General features: G+C 40.9%; 1 protein-coding gene across 1 annotated transcript in view; it reads left to right on the top strand.

Annotated features, from left to right (window-relative positions):
- Window positions 1-1,304: 1,304 nt before the first annotated feature.
- Window positions 1,305-17,312, top strand: part of LOC113241874 (transmembrane 9 superfamily member 2-like) — a 71,399-nt gene continuing 55,391 nt past the window's right edge. Inside the window, exons 1-5 of the mRNA XM_057314808.1 lie at window positions 1,305-1,664; window positions 9,256-9,323; window positions 10,443-10,536; window positions 13,522-13,649; window positions 13,875-14,001. Coding sequence (XP_057170791.1) covers window positions 1,476-1,664; window positions 9,256-9,323; window positions 10,443-10,536; window positions 13,522-13,649; window positions 13,875-14,001 — 606 coding nt within the window. The 5' untranslated portion in view covers window positions 1,305-1,475. The remainder of the gene's footprint in view (window positions 1,665-9,255; window positions 9,324-10,442; window positions 10,537-13,521; window positions 13,650-13,874; window positions 14,002-17,312) is intronic.

The following is a 17,312-nucleotide window of genomic DNA, read 5'->3' as shown; positions in this document are numbered from 1 at the left end:
GATCCCTGCCGCTAAGTGAAAGAAAACTTTCTTTCAAAGACTAAGAGCTACCCTTCCCTCTCCCTCCCTCTTTAGTCTTTTCCCTTTCCACCCTCCTTCCCCAGATCTGTGCTGTCCAATAGAAAAGAATGCCAGTGAACTTATAGACTTGTGGAATCACTATGTTGTACACCTGAAATTGATGTAACATTGTGTGTCAACCATACTTCAATGAACATATTTAGGATAAGTCCATCTGGCATTCTCTAGGATGTGATTTTTGCGGTTTTCTTTTGTGTGTGTGTGTGATTTTCTTTCTTAAGGTGATTAAGATTTCCCAGATTACCATTGAATCATAATATAATAAACATATTCTGCTTAAGTCATGAATGTAAAATAAAAGTTGTGTCTCCCAGGTAGGAGTGATGCCAGAACTTATTTCACATTGAGCGATACATGTAGCATCACAGACAACATAAAAATATTGAACAGCTGAACCAGTTAATTTGTATCACTGCATGACTTTGTTTTGCTGTAATAGTTTTGCAGAGTTTATTTATATTAAAATTGCTTTAACGAATAAAAAAAGAAATATGATGCGAGCCACATGTCATTTTTAAATGTTCTAGCAGCCACACTTTATTTTTATCTATTTATTTTAAGATAGGCTCCACGCCCAACATGGGGTTTGAACTCATGACCCTGAGATCAAGAAGCCTGTGCTCTACCTACTGAGCAACCACCTACCTAGCAACCACACTTTAAAAAGAAACAGGTGAAATTAATTTTAATAATGTTTTATTTAACGCAGCTGACCCAAAGTGTTATTTCGACGTGCAAACTATAAAAATGCAGAGGTTTGCATTTCTTTTTCCATGCAGTCTCTGATACTGGGTGTGCATTGGACACTTACAGAACATCAGTTTTGGACTGGCTGCATTTCAAGCGCCTGACACCCATCATACCAGACAGCCTGGCCCTGGAATTCCCCCTCTTCCCCCTTCTTGTCCCACCACCCCGCAGGAAGAAGTGAAGATGGTAGGGGGCGGTAACACTGTTACTTTGGGACTGAGGCAAACTCGGGGAGGACACAACACCCTGTGAAGCTGTGATGTTGCGATGCTGAGACCTCTCAACCAGCCTCCCCTGCCCCCCTCCCCCGCTCCGCGAGGCACCTCCAACCGCGGGAAAGTGCCAAGCTGAGGGTGGGGGATGGGGGGAGTGGGGGAGGTAGAGCGGGGGGGGGGGTGTTGAAAGATGCGGCGGGGACCCGCACGCATGCGTACTGCATGCGCTCATAAACGCAGCCTGGCGCCCTAGCAACGGGTTCCAAGCCACAGTCTCGTCGTAATAAGTGGCTTTCCCCGGAGTTCCATTCCCACCGGCCGGTCTCGGCTCGTCCCCGGCCACGGTTCTTATCCTCTCCGTCTCTCCCCTCCACTGGTTCGATCTCGCCTATAGTGTGTGTCCCCCGAGAGCCCTAGGCGGCTCCTAAAATGGGTACTCATGGTTTCCGCGTGGGAACCAACCCTTGCCGCCTCAGGCTCGCCCTCCCCGGGCTGAGGTGGCTGCTGGCTCTGGGGCTGCTCCTGGGGCTTCAGGTCACCCGCAGCGCGGCCTTCTACCTCCCTGGGTTGGCTCCAGTTAACTTCTGCGAGGAGGCCCGAGAGACCGCAACCTGCAAGGTGAGGACCAATGGGAAGCAGTGAGCTGTGAGGGGAAGGCTTCGGGTAGGGGTATGGGGCACACCGGGGGAGATCACGGTCGCTAGCTCTTTTGCGTACGACCCAGAATGCCAAAGCCCTCTCTGTAGGTGTGTGTCTTAGCGTCTCTAGCTTTGAGCCTCGCACTTGGAGGATCCGGACCTCTCTTTTTCCCAGATTCTCTTTCCCTCCCTTTCGGCTCCTCCCCTTACTCTCCGTTCAGCTATCTCCCGCTCAACTCTTCTTCCGTCCTCATAGCTCCTCCTTTTCCCCCATTTCTCTTGGCTCCCTCCCTTTCATCTCAGCTTTTCCTCTTCTCCTCCGTCTCCGTTCCGCCCCTCCCTTCCCCACTTCCCTCGCAGCCCCTCCCCTCCCTCTCGGACCCGCCCCGGTGTTTTGGCTCCGCCCCTTCCGCCTCTTTCCCCTTAGCCCCGCCCCTTCATTACACGCTCCCCTCTAGGTCCCGCCCCTCCTGCCTGACTCCACCCCTCCCTCTTTCTCTTCCCTCTGGGCCCGCCCTCTTGCATCCTCCCTTCTGGGCTGCTACTCCACCGCCCTTCTTAGCTCCTTCTGTTCCTCCTTCCCTATTGGCTGCTCCTCCACCTTTCTTAGCTCCTCCTCTTCTGTCGTAGCTCTTTTCCTTCCCCCTCCTTGGCTCTTTCCCTCTTCATCCCTTTCCTATTGTCTCTCTTGTACACTCTCCCTTTCAGGACTCACTCCCTGTGGTCTTTTTTTTTTTTTAATTTAAATTCCAGTTAGTTCACATACAGTGTTATATTAGTTTCAGGTGTACAATTTAGTGATTCAACACTTCCATATAAAGACGGGGAACTCATCACAAGTGCGCTACTTAATCCCCGTCAGCTCTTTCACCCCTCCCCCAACCAACTCACTGTGGGTTTAGATACATCCCCACCATGTTTCGTTTCTGTCATTTCTTCACTCCTCTGGTCTTTTTTGCTCCTTCATTCTTGTTAATGCACTTTTGTCTCCCCTGGGCCCTTTACCTGCAAACACCAAGATATTATTTACCTCTCAGACTTGTGAGAATAAAATGAGACTATGAAAAGCACGGACAACTGTACCTGGCGCTCAGTAAGCGTTCCATAAATGGTAATTATTATCATCATTCGTTTTCTTTAGGTAGAGATTTCTTTCTTTTCTTTAAAGTTTATTTATTTAAGTCATCTCTACACCCAACTGGGGCTCAAACTCAAGACCCCAAGATTAGGAGTCACGTGCTGCTCCCAATGAGGCAGCCAGGTGCCCCTGGACAGAGATTTCTGACCCAATTCCTCTTGTGTGTGTCCTTCAACACCCAATTGTTTCCTGACTCCTTTCTTCAGAAGCCTGGTTTCTGTAACTGTAAGCTGAGTCCAAAAAGGGTTTTTTGGTTTTTTTCCAAGTAATCAATTCAGAAGATATTAATGAATAAGACTTATTTTTTTGACCTCTTATTGCCTAATCTAGTGGATGGGGGAGTGTTCCGGCTTAAGGCACCACAAAGGCACTGGGAAGTTGAGAACAGTGCTGGGTGTGGTTTAACTATAGACTTAACCAACTTGAGAATTTCAGGGTTTTTCAAAGGCCAGTTTTAGGGGCAGCAAGTTTGCTCTTAAAACCTGGAACTTGCCTTTTCCTGTGTGAAGTATTGATAGTCATGTTTTGAGCCAACATCTTGCCAAACACATGTAAGAAATGGCATTTACAAAATATTTTTAGGTCTGCCTTTTCTCTGGTAATACCTCCTCCCGGATCTCTATTCTTTATTTCATCCGGCTTCCTAGCAAAGAAACACGATCTCTAACCATAACAAATATCTGGAATTTCTTTTCTGTAAGTTCTTTTCTTTTTAGGCTGTTATTTGCAACCCTGCATGTGTTCTACTTTTTATTCTCACTTTTAGGTTTAACACTCTAAACTTACTTCTTTTGGTAGCATCCAACCCCTTGATTTTTTTTTTTTTTTAAACTCTTGCTATTACAAAAGCAGTAGCGTGCATAGTCGATGGTTAGAAAATGCAGCTAGGGGGCGCCTGGGTGGCTCAGTCGTTAAGCGTCTGCCTTCGGATCAGGGCGTGATCCCAACGTGATCCTGGGATGGAGCCCCACATCAGGCTCCTCCGCTATGATCCTGCTTCTTCCTCTCCCACTCCCCCTGTCTGTGTTCCCTCTCTCGCTGGCTGTCTCTCTCTCTGTTAAATAAATAAATAAAATCTTAAAAAAAAAAAAAAAGAAAATGCAGCTAGGCAAAAATAAGAAAACCATTTCTAATAACTAGAGAATTACCACTATTGATATCTTAGCATATATTCTAGATTTTTTTCTACACATACTCATACCCACATGTGTATTTTTAATAGACTTTTTAGATTTTTTAGAGCAGTTTTAGGTTCACAACAAAATCGAGCAGAAAGTCGAGTTCCCATATACTCCTGCCCCCACACATGCACAGCTTCCCTCATCAACATCCCCCACCAGAGTGTTACATTCCTTACAGTTGATGAACCTAGACTGACACATCATAACCACCCAAAGCCCATGGTTTACAATACAGTTCACCCTTGGTCATCTGTCAGTTTGGAGGAATGTGTAATGACATGTATCCATCATTATAATATCATATAGAGTAATTTCACTGCCTTATCCATTCTCTATGCTCTTGCTATTCATCTGTCCCTCTCTTAATCCCTGGCAACCACTGATCTACCTACCGTTTTCATAGTTTTGCCTTTTCCAGAATCTCGTATAGTTGGAATCATATAGTATGTAGACTTTTCAGACTTGCTTCTTTCACTTAGTGATATGCATTTAGGGTTCCTCTGTGTCTTTTCATGGCTTAATCGTTCATTGCTTTTCAGTTTTGAATAATATTCCATTATCTGGATGTACCACAATTCATTTATATATTCACCTACTAAAGACATCTTGGTTGCTTCCAAGTTTTCACAATGATGATCAAAGCTGTTATAGACACCGTGCAGGTTTTTGTGTAGACTTATGTTTTCAGCTCCTCTGGGCAAACACCAAGGAGTATCATTGCTAGATTGTATACTGAGTACGTTTAGTTTTTTAAGAAACTGTCAAGCTGGCTTCCAAAGTGGCTGTACCGTTTTGCATTCTCACTAGCAATGAATGAAAGTCCATATGCATTGTTTACGTACATAAAATCATGGTATCCATGTTATTTTGTAATCTGCCCTTTCTTTTTTTTTAATCAATGCCTTGTTTCTCTCTTTTTAAAATTTTTAAATTATTTATTTATTTATTTTGTAAAGATTTTATTTTTATTTATTTGACAGAGACAGCCAGCAAGAGAGGGAACACAATAGGGGGAGTGGGAGAGGAAGAAGCGGGCTCCCAGTGGAGGAGCCTGATGTGGGGCTTGATCCCAGGACTCCGGCGCCCCACTCTTTTTTTTTTTTTTTAAGATTTTAAAAATTTATTTGTCAGAGAGAGAGAGCGCGCAAGCAGGGAAAGCAGCAGTCAGAGGGAGAAGCAGGCTCCCTGCTGAACAAGGAGCCCCGTGAGGGACTGGAGCCCAGGACCCTGTGATCATGACCTGAGCCTGAGCTGAAGGCAGATGCTTAAACGTCCCATAACCTGCACTTTTCTATTAACAACTCTATCCTTCCACATCAATACATTTTTTCCACATCGGGGTGCCTGGGTGGCTCAGTTGTTAAGTGTCTGCCTTCAGCTCAGGGCGTGATCCTGGAGTCCTGGGATGGAGACCCGCATCAGGCTCCTCCACTGGGAGCCTGCTTCTTCCTCTCCCACTCCCCCTGCTTGTGTTCCCTCTCTTGCTGGCTGTCTCTCTCTCTGTGTCAAATAAATAAATAAAATATTTTAAAAATACATTTTTTCCACATCAATACATTTTTATCTCATTTATTACCAAGTTCATAGTCAGATTTCCCTAGCTATCTCTGAAATAACCAAACCAGAATCCAATCTAGGACCACAAATTGCATCTCTTCATTATAGCCTATGGTTCTTTTAATCAAGCAAAGTCCCTGTTTTTTTCTTTTCATAACATTAACTTATGAAAGGGATCAGTCTGTTTTTCCTGTGCAATTTCCCTCCTCCTGGACTTGTCTCTTTCCTGCCTTGTGATGGCATTTAGATTGGTTTAATAGTTAAACTTGAACCCTTTGGAAAGTAATTTGAAATATATATCAAAGTCTACAAAAACGTTCATTTCCCTGATTGTAATGATCTCACTTTGAATAATATACAAGGATACAGGCAGATAAGAGGTTTTTCTCTGTGAAGTTCTCATCTACCTGGGTCTTTAAGTCACATGGTACCCCTCCCTGGAGAGCAGTAATATCGTCAGTTTCTCATGTGTCCTGCTACGGATTTCATGAATAAATGAACAAATATGTATTTATATTATTTTTTCCTCCTTTGTTTTTACACAAGTGGGAGCATACCGTTCTCATCTTCAGGTGCCTTTATCATTTAACAATATAGCTTAGAGATCATTTTATATCATTGTATAAAGTACATCCTTGTTCTTTTTTTAATGGTATGGCATTCTATTATAAGGGTGTGCTATCTTGATTTACATAGTCCCTTATTTATGTATTTACCTTGTTTCTATTTTCTTGATCTTACCAAACATTGCTGCATATGAGACTATCTATAGAATAAATTCTTAGGAGTGGAATTGCTGGGTCAAAGAATATATGCACTTAACAATTATGATATCCTCAAATTGCTTTCCACGGAGTTTGCATTAATTTACACTCCCACTAACAGTGTGAGTGCCTGTTTCTTCACAGCTTGACAACAATGTGTTGCCAAACTTTTAGGTATTTGACAATCTTATAGGTGAAAAATTGTGTCTTATGTTTTTAATTTGCATTGCTGTTACCAGGACGCTTTTTTTTATTATATTTTTTTACTATGTTAGTCACCATACAGTACATCCCTGGTTTTTGATGTAAAGTGCGATGATTCATTATTTGCGTATAACACCCAGTGCACCATGCAATACGTGCCCTCCTTACTACCCATCACCAGCCTATCCCGTTCCCCCACCCCCCTCCCCTCTGAAGCCCTCAGTTTGTTTCTCAGAGCCCATAGTCTCTCATGGTTCATTCCCCCTTCTGATTACCCCCCCTTTCTTCTTCCCTTTCTTCTCCTACCGATCTTCCTACTTCTTATGTTCCATAGATGAGAGAAATCATATGATAGTTGTCTTTCTCTGCTTGACTTATTTCACTTAGCATTATCTCCTCCAGTGCCGCAGGACGCTTTTTTTATTGAGAGTCTTTTCATATAAATGAAAACAATTTGTATTTTCTTTTTGGTGAACTATCTATAAATCCTTTGCTCATTTTTCTATTAGGTCGAACATTTAAAAAATTGATTTGGGGACACTTTTTGTTTTTGTTGTTCTGTGGACACTCTTAAATCAGGACACTAGTCCCTTGTCTGTGACATCCTTTTCCCTTTGTCAGTTGTCTTTTGGTTTTGCTTATTGTGTTTGTTTTTGTTTTTTGCCATTTAGAAAAAGTGGCTTTTCTTCTGATATATCAAAAAATTTTTTGGTTTCTGACTTTTGTGCCCTGTTTTTGGAAGGTCTTAACCAAGCCAGCCAAGATTATAAAATAATTCTCCCATGGTTTCTTCTATTACTTTTATGGTTGAAATTTTAACAAATAAGATTGATATTTCCTGGTGTAATGTACGAGGTAAGCATCCAGCTTAACTTTTTTCCCTCTAGTTCACTGATCAGTTGTCTTAACACCATTATTGGGTAGTTTATCTTTTCTCCATTTGATTTGTGAAACCATTAACGTTCTTTTAAATAGAGTAAGCTCCAGATATGCATTTTAAAATATAGTTCAAATCTTTTTTTTTCAAGACTTTATTTATTTATTCGACAGAGAGAGAGACAGCCAGCGAGAGAGGGAACACAAGCAGGGGGAGTGGGAGAGGAAGAAGCAGGCTCTTAGAGGAGGAGCCTGATGTGGGGCTCGATCCCATAACACCGGGATCACGCCCTGAGCCGAAGGCAGACGCTTAACCGTTGTGCCACCCAGGCGCCCCATAAAATATAGTTCAAATCGTATGTATGTTGTGTTTTGGGATTCTAGATGAGCACTAGTATCCTTAATTATCTGCTGTCCTTTTAGAAACTTTTCTCTGTTCACCTTTATAAAACTCTAACTGATATATGTTGCTATTGCTAAATTTCTGATTAGATCTCATGAAATGCAGATAAAATACTCTTACAGAGTTAGAGTAAGGCTGTTTCTATTTGTTCCCAAACTTGATGATTTCCTACGTCCTCTTAAAAAAAAATCTAATCATATGGTTAAGATGATAGCAGATGTTCAATTAAAAAAATGTTTATGGAATTTTGAAGAAGAATAAAGTGTTTACCCAAGTTCTGCTGTTCTAGTGGTTTTAAATCTTATCTCAGGGCACCTGGGTGGCTCAGTCAGTTAGGTGTCTGACTCTTGATCTCAGCTCAGGTCTTGATATCAGAGTTGTGAGTTCAAGGCCCGTGTTGTGCTTCACGCTGGGCATGGGGCCACCTTAAAAAAAAAAATCCTATCTTGTAAATTATCAAGAACTCAGCTGAGATCCAGGGAAATAAGCAGAAGTATCCTGTGAAAAGCCAGAATAGGTGTCCTAATGTTCATGCACTAACTCTCATGCCCTCAGTCTTTTTGCTATAGTTTTAACAAATCTATGATTTATTCCACAAATTGAGGGCTTGCTCTCTAGCAGATTGGGGGTGGGATAGAAGGGCAAAGAGGCATCACAACAATGGACAATTGAAAAGAAAGACATAAAATCTGTACAAAGAAGTTGAAGTTCTTTGGTAGGGGTGAGGGGTGTGCATAGTAGGGGTGTGGGGAGCATCTATAGCAATTTAGTTTGGGGGCAAATAGTTCTCACTTGGTTTGATACTGAGGATGTCACAGAGTCAAAGCTGGTGCAAGGATTGATGTTCAAAATGACCCTGAACCATCAAGGAAGGTTACATTGCGACCACCAGGTTCTGTTGAAGACAGGGCAGGGCGAAGTGTATTGTAGAACAACTCTTATAAAAGTGGTGAAAATAATACAAGGAGAGCTCTTATGCAGGTAACTTGAATTGTCTCAAGTTCTCAACCTGAATTCCATGGACTCCAGGGGCCCTATGAAGCCTCCTAAAACTGAACAGAGACTTTGGTGGATACGTGTGCTTTTTTTTGGGGGGGGGGGGGAGAGGGGCCATAGCTTTCATCACATTCTCAAAGGGTTCTAGAATTAAAAAAGGTTAAGAAAGGCTGAGATACCTGAAAAATTTATGTACTCAGAGAATCCAATGATGCCACGTAAATGCAGTGTTATGAATTTATAGCTATACAGTATAGCTATAAAGTATAGCTATACAGTATAGCTATAACTGTATTGTTATACATTTATAACACTGTACTAAGTTATAAATTTATAATTGCACTGTTATAAATTGATGGGACAATAGACCCAGTTACCTTTCAGTTACTTCATTATGTATTTTGCAAGTGCTACCTTATTTTGTATTATTAATGAGTGTTTTCTTTCTGTAGTCATCAGTAGCACTCTTTGTAAATAGATTGGACTCGGCAGAATCCGTCCTACCTTATGAATATAACACGTAAGTTATAAGTATCTTAATTATATCTGATATACTATAACTGCGGTTACATCATGATTATGATATTGTTGTGTTTAAATGTGTTTTAAGTTTTTAAAGATAGTGAATGAAAGCCCTGGATATATTGAGAAATATGGTGGTAATTTTGTAATAAAGGTAACAGGAACAAAATTATTAAAATAGAGAGCTTTTGGTGTGAGGCAAATGCTTAAAAATTTAGGAAGTTGCCATACTTGGTTTTTCTAAGAAAAGCAAATTATAAATGTACTACATTTTGAACTTTAAAAAAATCATTGCAGAGTTGTAGTTTATTTTTAAAACACGGGATAGGGAGGTTTCTACTAAGGTTTTTAATGGACGCAAGTGCTTGGTTCAGTAGTGAGCCGGCATCACATAATCAAGATTAAGAGCAATCATTTGAGAATAACAACAAATGATGTGCTTTTTAGGAAAATGATTGTAGCTCCCTTTGGTATTACTTTATTTCCACTAATTAAACAGAAGTAAAATCAGGTCTAATTTTCATTAAACCACTAGGTTTAAATGTAGGGTGTTAGCATGAGCATTTAAAATATTACACAAGCTTGCCATTGATTTTATCTTCTGCCATTTTATATTCAATTTCATATATTCACATTTACTTAAAGGTACTTGTAATTCTTTTCATGTAGTAACCATTCGATTCGTGAGGGAATCTGTGGGCGTGTATCTGAGGAGGGATTTTGTTGTTTAAGTTCCCCTTCGATCAGACCTGGTAACAGCAGTTTCTAAATGTCTCAGGTTAGAATCAGTACAGATTTTAAACTCTTCTTTGCTTATTTTCATGTAATTTGAAGTTTCACCCTGAAAATACTGTTAGTTTTTTTTAAGATTGTGATTACGTACATTTCAGAAGTCAAGAGCAGTACCATGAGCATCTTAAATAATGAATTCATAGCTGTAAGAGGTTAAATGGGTTAAAAAGGAATCTATAATGAGGTTTATAAATCACAATTAGACACCGTCTGGGTCATGTTTTTAGAAGTATCAACCATTAGCAGGGGAGAGACCTGACAAATTACAAAGGTGGATTTCTTTGCTGATTTTTTTTTTTTTTTTACCTTACTTGAACTTCTCTAGCTTTGACTTCTGTCAAGACTCCGAAAAGAGAAACCCTTCTGAAAATCTCGGACAAATACTATTTGGAGAACGAATAACATCATCTCCGTATAAGGTTATTCAGTGGATCTTATTTACTATTATTTTATTTTTTTTTTAGATTTTTTTAAAATTTATTTGACAGGATAAAGACAGCCAGTGAGAGAGGGAACACAAGCAGGGGGAGTGGGAGAGGAAGAAGCAAGCTCCCAGCGGAGGAGCCTGATGTGGGGCTCGATCCCAGAACGGAGGAGCCTGATGTGGGGCTCGATCCCAGAACGCCGGGATCACGCCCTGAGCCGAAGGCAGACGCTTAACCGCTGTGCCACCCAGGCGCCCCTTATTTACTATTATTTTAAATGGAATCTTTTCGAAATTGGCTACTTACAGCAAAGAGTCTGTTTTAAAAGGCCGGAGAGCAAAAGGAAAGGAGATAGGATGTGGTGTTGCCAGAAGAATGCATGAGTATGTGCTTCTTGAGCTATCTGTAGTACGTAGTAGTTACACACACAGAGTTTGCCTTTCAAATTTTATTTTTGCTTTGTAAAGAAAAAAAAGTTTACTTTATTGTCCCTGCGTATTTCGGGTAGGGTGGTATAAGCAGATGTCATTCGACTGTCATTGTCTATTGATTTCGCCTTCAATATCTTGATAGATAATGGTAAGTAAGGATGTTTTCATAAGCAGTTACGATTATGAAGGCATTAACTTTTTTCCTTCTTTTTTCCAAGTTCATTGAAGTCTGCTTGAAGTACAATGAACTGCACATCTTGAGAAGTGTATAGTTTGGGGGCTGCTGGCTGGCTCAGTCGGAAGAGCATGCAACTCTTGGTCTCAGGGTCGTGAGTTTGAGTCCCACATGGGGTGTAGAGATCACTTAAATAAAACTTTTTTTTTAAAGATTTTATTTATTTATTCGACTGGATAGAGACAGCCAGCGAGAGAGGGAACACAAGCAGGGGGGGTGGGAGAGGAAGAAGCAGGCTCATAGCAGAGGAGCCCGATGTGGGGCTCGATCCCAGAACGCCGGGATCACGCCCTGAGCCGAAGGCAGACGCTTAACCGCTGTGCCACCCAGGTGCCCCTAAATAAAACTTTTTTAAAAAGCATGTAGTTTGCTCAATTTCAATTTATGTATACACTTGTGAAAACATCGGGCATTAGCTTCTTTTAAAACTTTTTAAAAAAGATTTTTACTCATTTATTTGACACAGAGAGAGAGAGTGAGCAGCAGGAGAGGGAGAAGCAGACTTCCCCCTGAGCAGGGAGCCCGATGCGGGCTTCCATTCCACGACCTTGGGATCATGACCTGAGCCGAAGGCAGACACTTCACAGACTGAGCCACCCAGGCGCCCCTGTCTGCTCTTTTACCCATTTTCTATTTGGATTGTTTATTCCTCTACTATTGAGTTTTCAGAATTCCTTATATATTCTAGGTGTGATTCCTTTGTTGCAACAGTAGTTTGCAAACAGTTTTTTTTTTTTCCAGTCTATAGCTTTTGTTTTCATCATCTTTTTCTTAAAGGGTTTATTTTTAAATAATCTCTATACCCAATGTGGGGCTCAAACTCATGACTCCGAGATCGAGAGTAGCGTGCTCTACCAACTGAGCAAGCCAGGCGCCCCCGTGTTTTCATCTTCTTAACAGAGTCTTTCACAGAGCAAATAGTTTTTAGGGGGTCCAATAATCAAATTTCCTTTTTATGGATTATGTTTTTGGTGTCAAGTCTAAGGAGACATGACATAGCCCTTAGGTCTTGAAGATTTTCTTTTAGGGTTTCTTCTAAAACGTATATAATTACTTTATATATTTAAGTCCGTGGTCGCTTTTGAGTTCTTTTGTATAAGGTCTGACGTTTGGATTGAAATTACAGGATTTTTTTGTTTTTGCTTTTCGGGTTTTTTTTTTTTTTTTTTTTTGGCCTGTGGATGTCCAGTTGCTTCAGCACAATCTGTTGAAAAGACTGTCTTTCCTCCACTGAGTTGCTTTTGCACCTTTGTCAAAAATCACATGGACAGAGTTGTACAGATCTATTCTGGGCTTTCTGTTGATCTATTTCTCTGGGCTGTGTGTCGGGATTAGCTTTTCGATGATTAGAGTTGCACAAAATATCTCTGTGGAGTACCACTGTCCTAACAGAAAAGTGAACTTTTTCAAGAAATGCTGTCCCTTGGAATTGAAGAACATGGCAGTATTAGAAAGAAAGAAAGAAAGAAAGAAAGAAAGAAAGAAAGAAAGAAAGAAAGAAAGAAAAAGAAAGAAAAGAAAGCAAGCCGACAGTGTTCTTCTCAGCTGCCAATAGGGAACTTTTTGGTTAATATTTGTATGATTTCAGGATATGAGGCGGTAACTAGAACTCTTTTTCATAGTTTATTTTTGCTCATTATTTCCTGGTTAGTAACACTGGTACTTTACCTTGATAATCCCTGATAGCTAGACTTTGTAAATAAGAGGTTTCATATTAAAAGTGTCAAATATTTTATTATCACTTTTTTGTTAACAGCTTTATTGAGAGATATTCACATACCAAATAATTCACCCACTTAAAGTGTCCAATTTTTTTAAGTACGCTCTACATCCAAGGTGGGGCTTGAACTCACAGCCCGGAGATCGAGTTACATGCTGTATTGACTGAGCCAGCCAGGCGCCCCTTGAAGTATCCGATTTAATGGTTTTTTTTTTTTTTTTTAAGTATATTCGGAGCATTGTGTGACTACAGTCAATTTTGTTACCACTTTTAAGTGAAGGGTTCTATATCAGGATGGTTTTTAGGAAGCTACAGTGGACATTATATCCCACCTTGTATGTTACCGAAGAAGGCAAATTCTTCTGCTTACTGGTGAAAGCATATTGTGTGTGATTGTGCGTCCGTGCATGCGTGTGTGTCTGTGTGTGTAGTGTAATCATTTCAGGTATGAATTGAAACTCAAAGGAGATGATGTTGAGGAAGATGGCAGTCTCTGAGGAAATGTCTTATCTGTAAGGTAAAGTGCTTATTTTGTGACACTCGTTTTATAAGATTTAGTCAAATCTCTTACTATTTTAATTCTTTCTTAACAGTTTTCTTTCAACAAAACAGAAACATGTAAAAAAGTTTGTGTAAAATCCTACGATAGTGAAAATGATGACCACAAGAGAAAGCTGGCTTTTTTGAAGAAAGGAATACAACTAAATTATCAACATCATTGGTAGGTTTGAGACAACACTGAGATAACATGACTCAATTTTTTAAGTCCTTTCAGAAGTAGTTTTTTAAAAAAGTAATTTTTACAGATACTTGACATTGTATACTATTTTTGTGACTTCGATTAAAAATTTGAACTTAAATATATGCAAGATGATGTTGGTATTGCTTGGTGTGAAATGCTTGTTTTTATTTTTAAATCTTTTAATTTTTAAATATTTATATTTAGGATTATTGATAATATGCCAGTAATATGGTGTCACATTATCGAGGATGGAAAGTACTGCACACCAGGATTTCCGATAGGATGTTTTATTACCAAAAACGGCATAGCAAAAGATGCTTGTGCTATCCGCGTAAGTGTTGAGAACTTACTACAGAAATATAAGTTGCTTATAATTTGTTTTCTATTATAGTCACTTAGCAAACATTAATGGGACACCTACCATCTCCTAGGTTTTGGGCTTGGTGTTGGGAATACAAACTCAAGTAGATATGGTCTCTGTCCTCTGGAAGTTCACAGTCCCGAGTAAGGAGATAGCCCTATAGAGAAATCAATACACTAAAATGTCCTATGATACGAGATTAAGGGACAAGGAGGATATAATGGAGGGAATGAAAAAGTATTTGTGAAATAAATGGGTGGGTGAGCATTTCTAGTAGAGAGATCAGTGTGATCGAGAGCTTGGAAGTCTGAAACAGGATGCTATGATTGGGGGACTGTGAGGAGTCGAGCATATCTGTGGGCATAAGTTTTGGGGTTTGGGAGGTACAGCTAGAGATGAAGCAAAAATGGGGGTAGGCAGAAGCCAGGTCATGGAGGGAGGTCCTGTGTGCAATGGTAAGAAAAATCGTATTGAATGACTCTTATGTGCCGGGAGCAATGGTATATTACTTTATACAGTGATTAATTTCATCCTTAGACTAGCCCTGTTGCTAGGATCTCCTGCTGCCGTTTTACAGGTGATGAAACTCTGTCTCCGAGAGGTTGTGACATGACTAGAGGCATGCAGCTAGTTAAGTGGTTGAAGTAGGACTCCAACTCAGATCTTTTTAGCTTGGTAGTCCCAATCACACCGTTCTGCCTTGTGGTTCTCAGTCAGTCTCCTACTGGGCCCTAGACTAACAGGAGTGTCTTAGGGCTGCCATGGAGGATGACTTAGAGGCTGAATGGCCATGAAAGAGCTCAGCCAGGGCAGCACTGCTTTCAGTCTGTTTTCTGTGTGGTGACTTGACATGGGTCAGCGTTGGGGACAAAGGGGAAAGAAGAGTATAGGGTGACTGCCTAGTTTCTGGCTTGCTTGTCTAACTGATGGTATTCTTAACTGTTTCTTTCCAGAGAAAAGGCAGTGCTTAAATTTCAGTCATTGATGCACCATCTTGGTGATTTTTGTCAAATCTGAGGCACCTATATTATTAAATTTTTTTGAGTTTATTTAGTTTCAGTAATCTCTACACCTACCTTGGGGCTTGAACTCAGGACCCTGAGATCAAGAGTCACATGTGCTTCTGACTGAGCCAGCCAGGTGCCCCTAAATTTTTTTTAAAGCTTTTTATTTTTAAGTAATCTCTACACCCAATGTGGGGCTCGAACTTGCAACCCTGAGATCAAAAGTCATTATGCTCTACCAACTGAGGCAGCTAGGAGCCCCATTTTCCCCCCTTTTTTGTAAAGATTGTTTTTTAAAGTTTTTATTTACTTGAGTCATCTCTACACCCAGTGTGGGGCTCAAACTCATGACCCTGAGATCAAGAGTCAGAGTCTCTTCCAACTGAGCCAGCCCCTGGAACATAATTTTTTATCCACTTCATCATAATTAGGTGTTTAAAATTTTTGTTATTTAATGCTGCAGTGAACATTTATTTTTTGTTTTTAATAGCTGTTTTCTTCTTTTCTTAAGATTTTATTTATTTGAGAGAGAGCACGCAGGAACACGGGAAGGGGCAGAGGGAGAGGGAGAAGCAGATTCCTTGCTGAGCAGGGAGCCTGACATGGGGCTCCATCCCAGGACCCTGGGATTATGACCTGAGCTGAAGGCAGACGCTTCACCAACCGACCACACAGGCACCCCTATATATCTTTTTAAAAATCTTTTATTATGAGCAATTTCAAACCCATAGAAAAGCTTAATTCATTATATAGTGAACACTCCTATACCCAGCACCTAGATACTACCGTGAGCATTTTAATTTTTTTAGAGTTCTATTTATTTAAGTAATCTGTACACCCAACATGGGGCTCAAATTCATGACCCCAAGATCAAGAGTTGCATGCTCTTCCAACTGAGCCAGCCAGGTGCCCCCAATGAGCATTTTAAAATATTTGATTTATCACATGTCTATCCATTTGTCTGTCCCTGTATCATTCATCCAAACGGTGCTGCATGTTCTCTTTCGTTTCTTGCAAAACCGGCAGACGGATCCAGTGGCTTGATCAGATTCAGGTTTGATCTCTTTGGCAAGATAAGGTAGTGGTGTGTTCTTTTATCAAGAGGCAAATGATGTCTCCTTTTTAACAGATGGATTTATTATTATTTTTGTTTTTAAGATTTTATGTATTTATTTGAGAAAGAGAGAAGAAGGGGCATGGGGGGGGGGGGGGGAACAAGCTGACTCTGCTGAGTGTGGAGCGTGACGCTGGGCTCGATCCTAAGACCATGAGCCGAAACCAAGAGTCGGACACTTAACCGACTGTTCCACCCAGGCTTCCCCAAAACAGATTTATTATTTAGATCCGTTTTAGGTTCAAAGAAAAGTTGAGAGGCAGGTACAGAGATTTCCCACGGACGCCTTGCGCCCACACGTGCATAGCGTCCCTCATGATCAACATCACTCACCAGAGTGTGGTACATTTCTTACAACTGATAAACCTACATTCATACGCCATTATCACCCAGAGAGCATAGTTTTTAGTAGGGTTCACTCCCGGGGTTGTACATTTTATGGGTTTGGACAAATATATAATGACATGTACCTACAGCTATGGTATTATACTGAGTAGTCATACTGCCCTACAAATCTTCGTGTTCCGCCTTCTGCCTATTCGTCCCTCTCTCCCTCCCCGACCCTAATGTCTTTTTGTCTCTCTTTTTGTTGTGACACACGGATCCGTTAATTCTTCGGAGGTTGTGTCCACTAGAGAAACAGGGGCGTGTGGAGTGAGCTCCCCTCAACCAGAAAAACAAAACTCTTCTCCCTGGTAATGTCTGTCTGGCGCCCTCTACTGGCTACACTTCATTCAATGCCTTCTTGCAAAGGAAAACAATTTTAAAAAAAAGATTTTATTTATTTATTTGAGAGAGAGAGAGTGCCCAAGCAGGGGGAGCAGCAGGCAGAGAGAGAGGGAGAAGCAGACTCCCCACTGAGCAGGGAGCCTGATGCAGGACTTGATCCCAGGACCCTGAGATCATGACCTAAGCCAGCGGAGCCACCCAGGCACCCGCAAAGGAAAAATTTTTAAAGGGCCTAGATAATTTTCATAGAGGCCAAAAGGAATGAATTTGGAGATGAGAGGCAAGAAGTCAATGAGTGACACACTTCGTGCGCATATACCGATGAGTACCATGATGACAGTCTTCTGCATAGCTCCGGAAGTCTCGGTGTGGCTCTCTTCTCTCTGGTATTCTGCCCCACACCATCTAGCCCCTGGCCATCCCTGGACTGTGAA

This window comes from Ursus arctos, chromosome X (genome assembly GCF_023065955.2).
Source record: "Ursus arctos isolate Adak ecotype North America chromosome X, UrsArc2.0, whole genome shotgun sequence".
NCBI classification, from domain to species: Eukaryota; Metazoa; Chordata; class Mammalia; order Carnivora; family Ursidae; genus Ursus; species Ursus arctos.
This window is presented reverse-complemented; position numbering and strand designations above follow the sequence as displayed.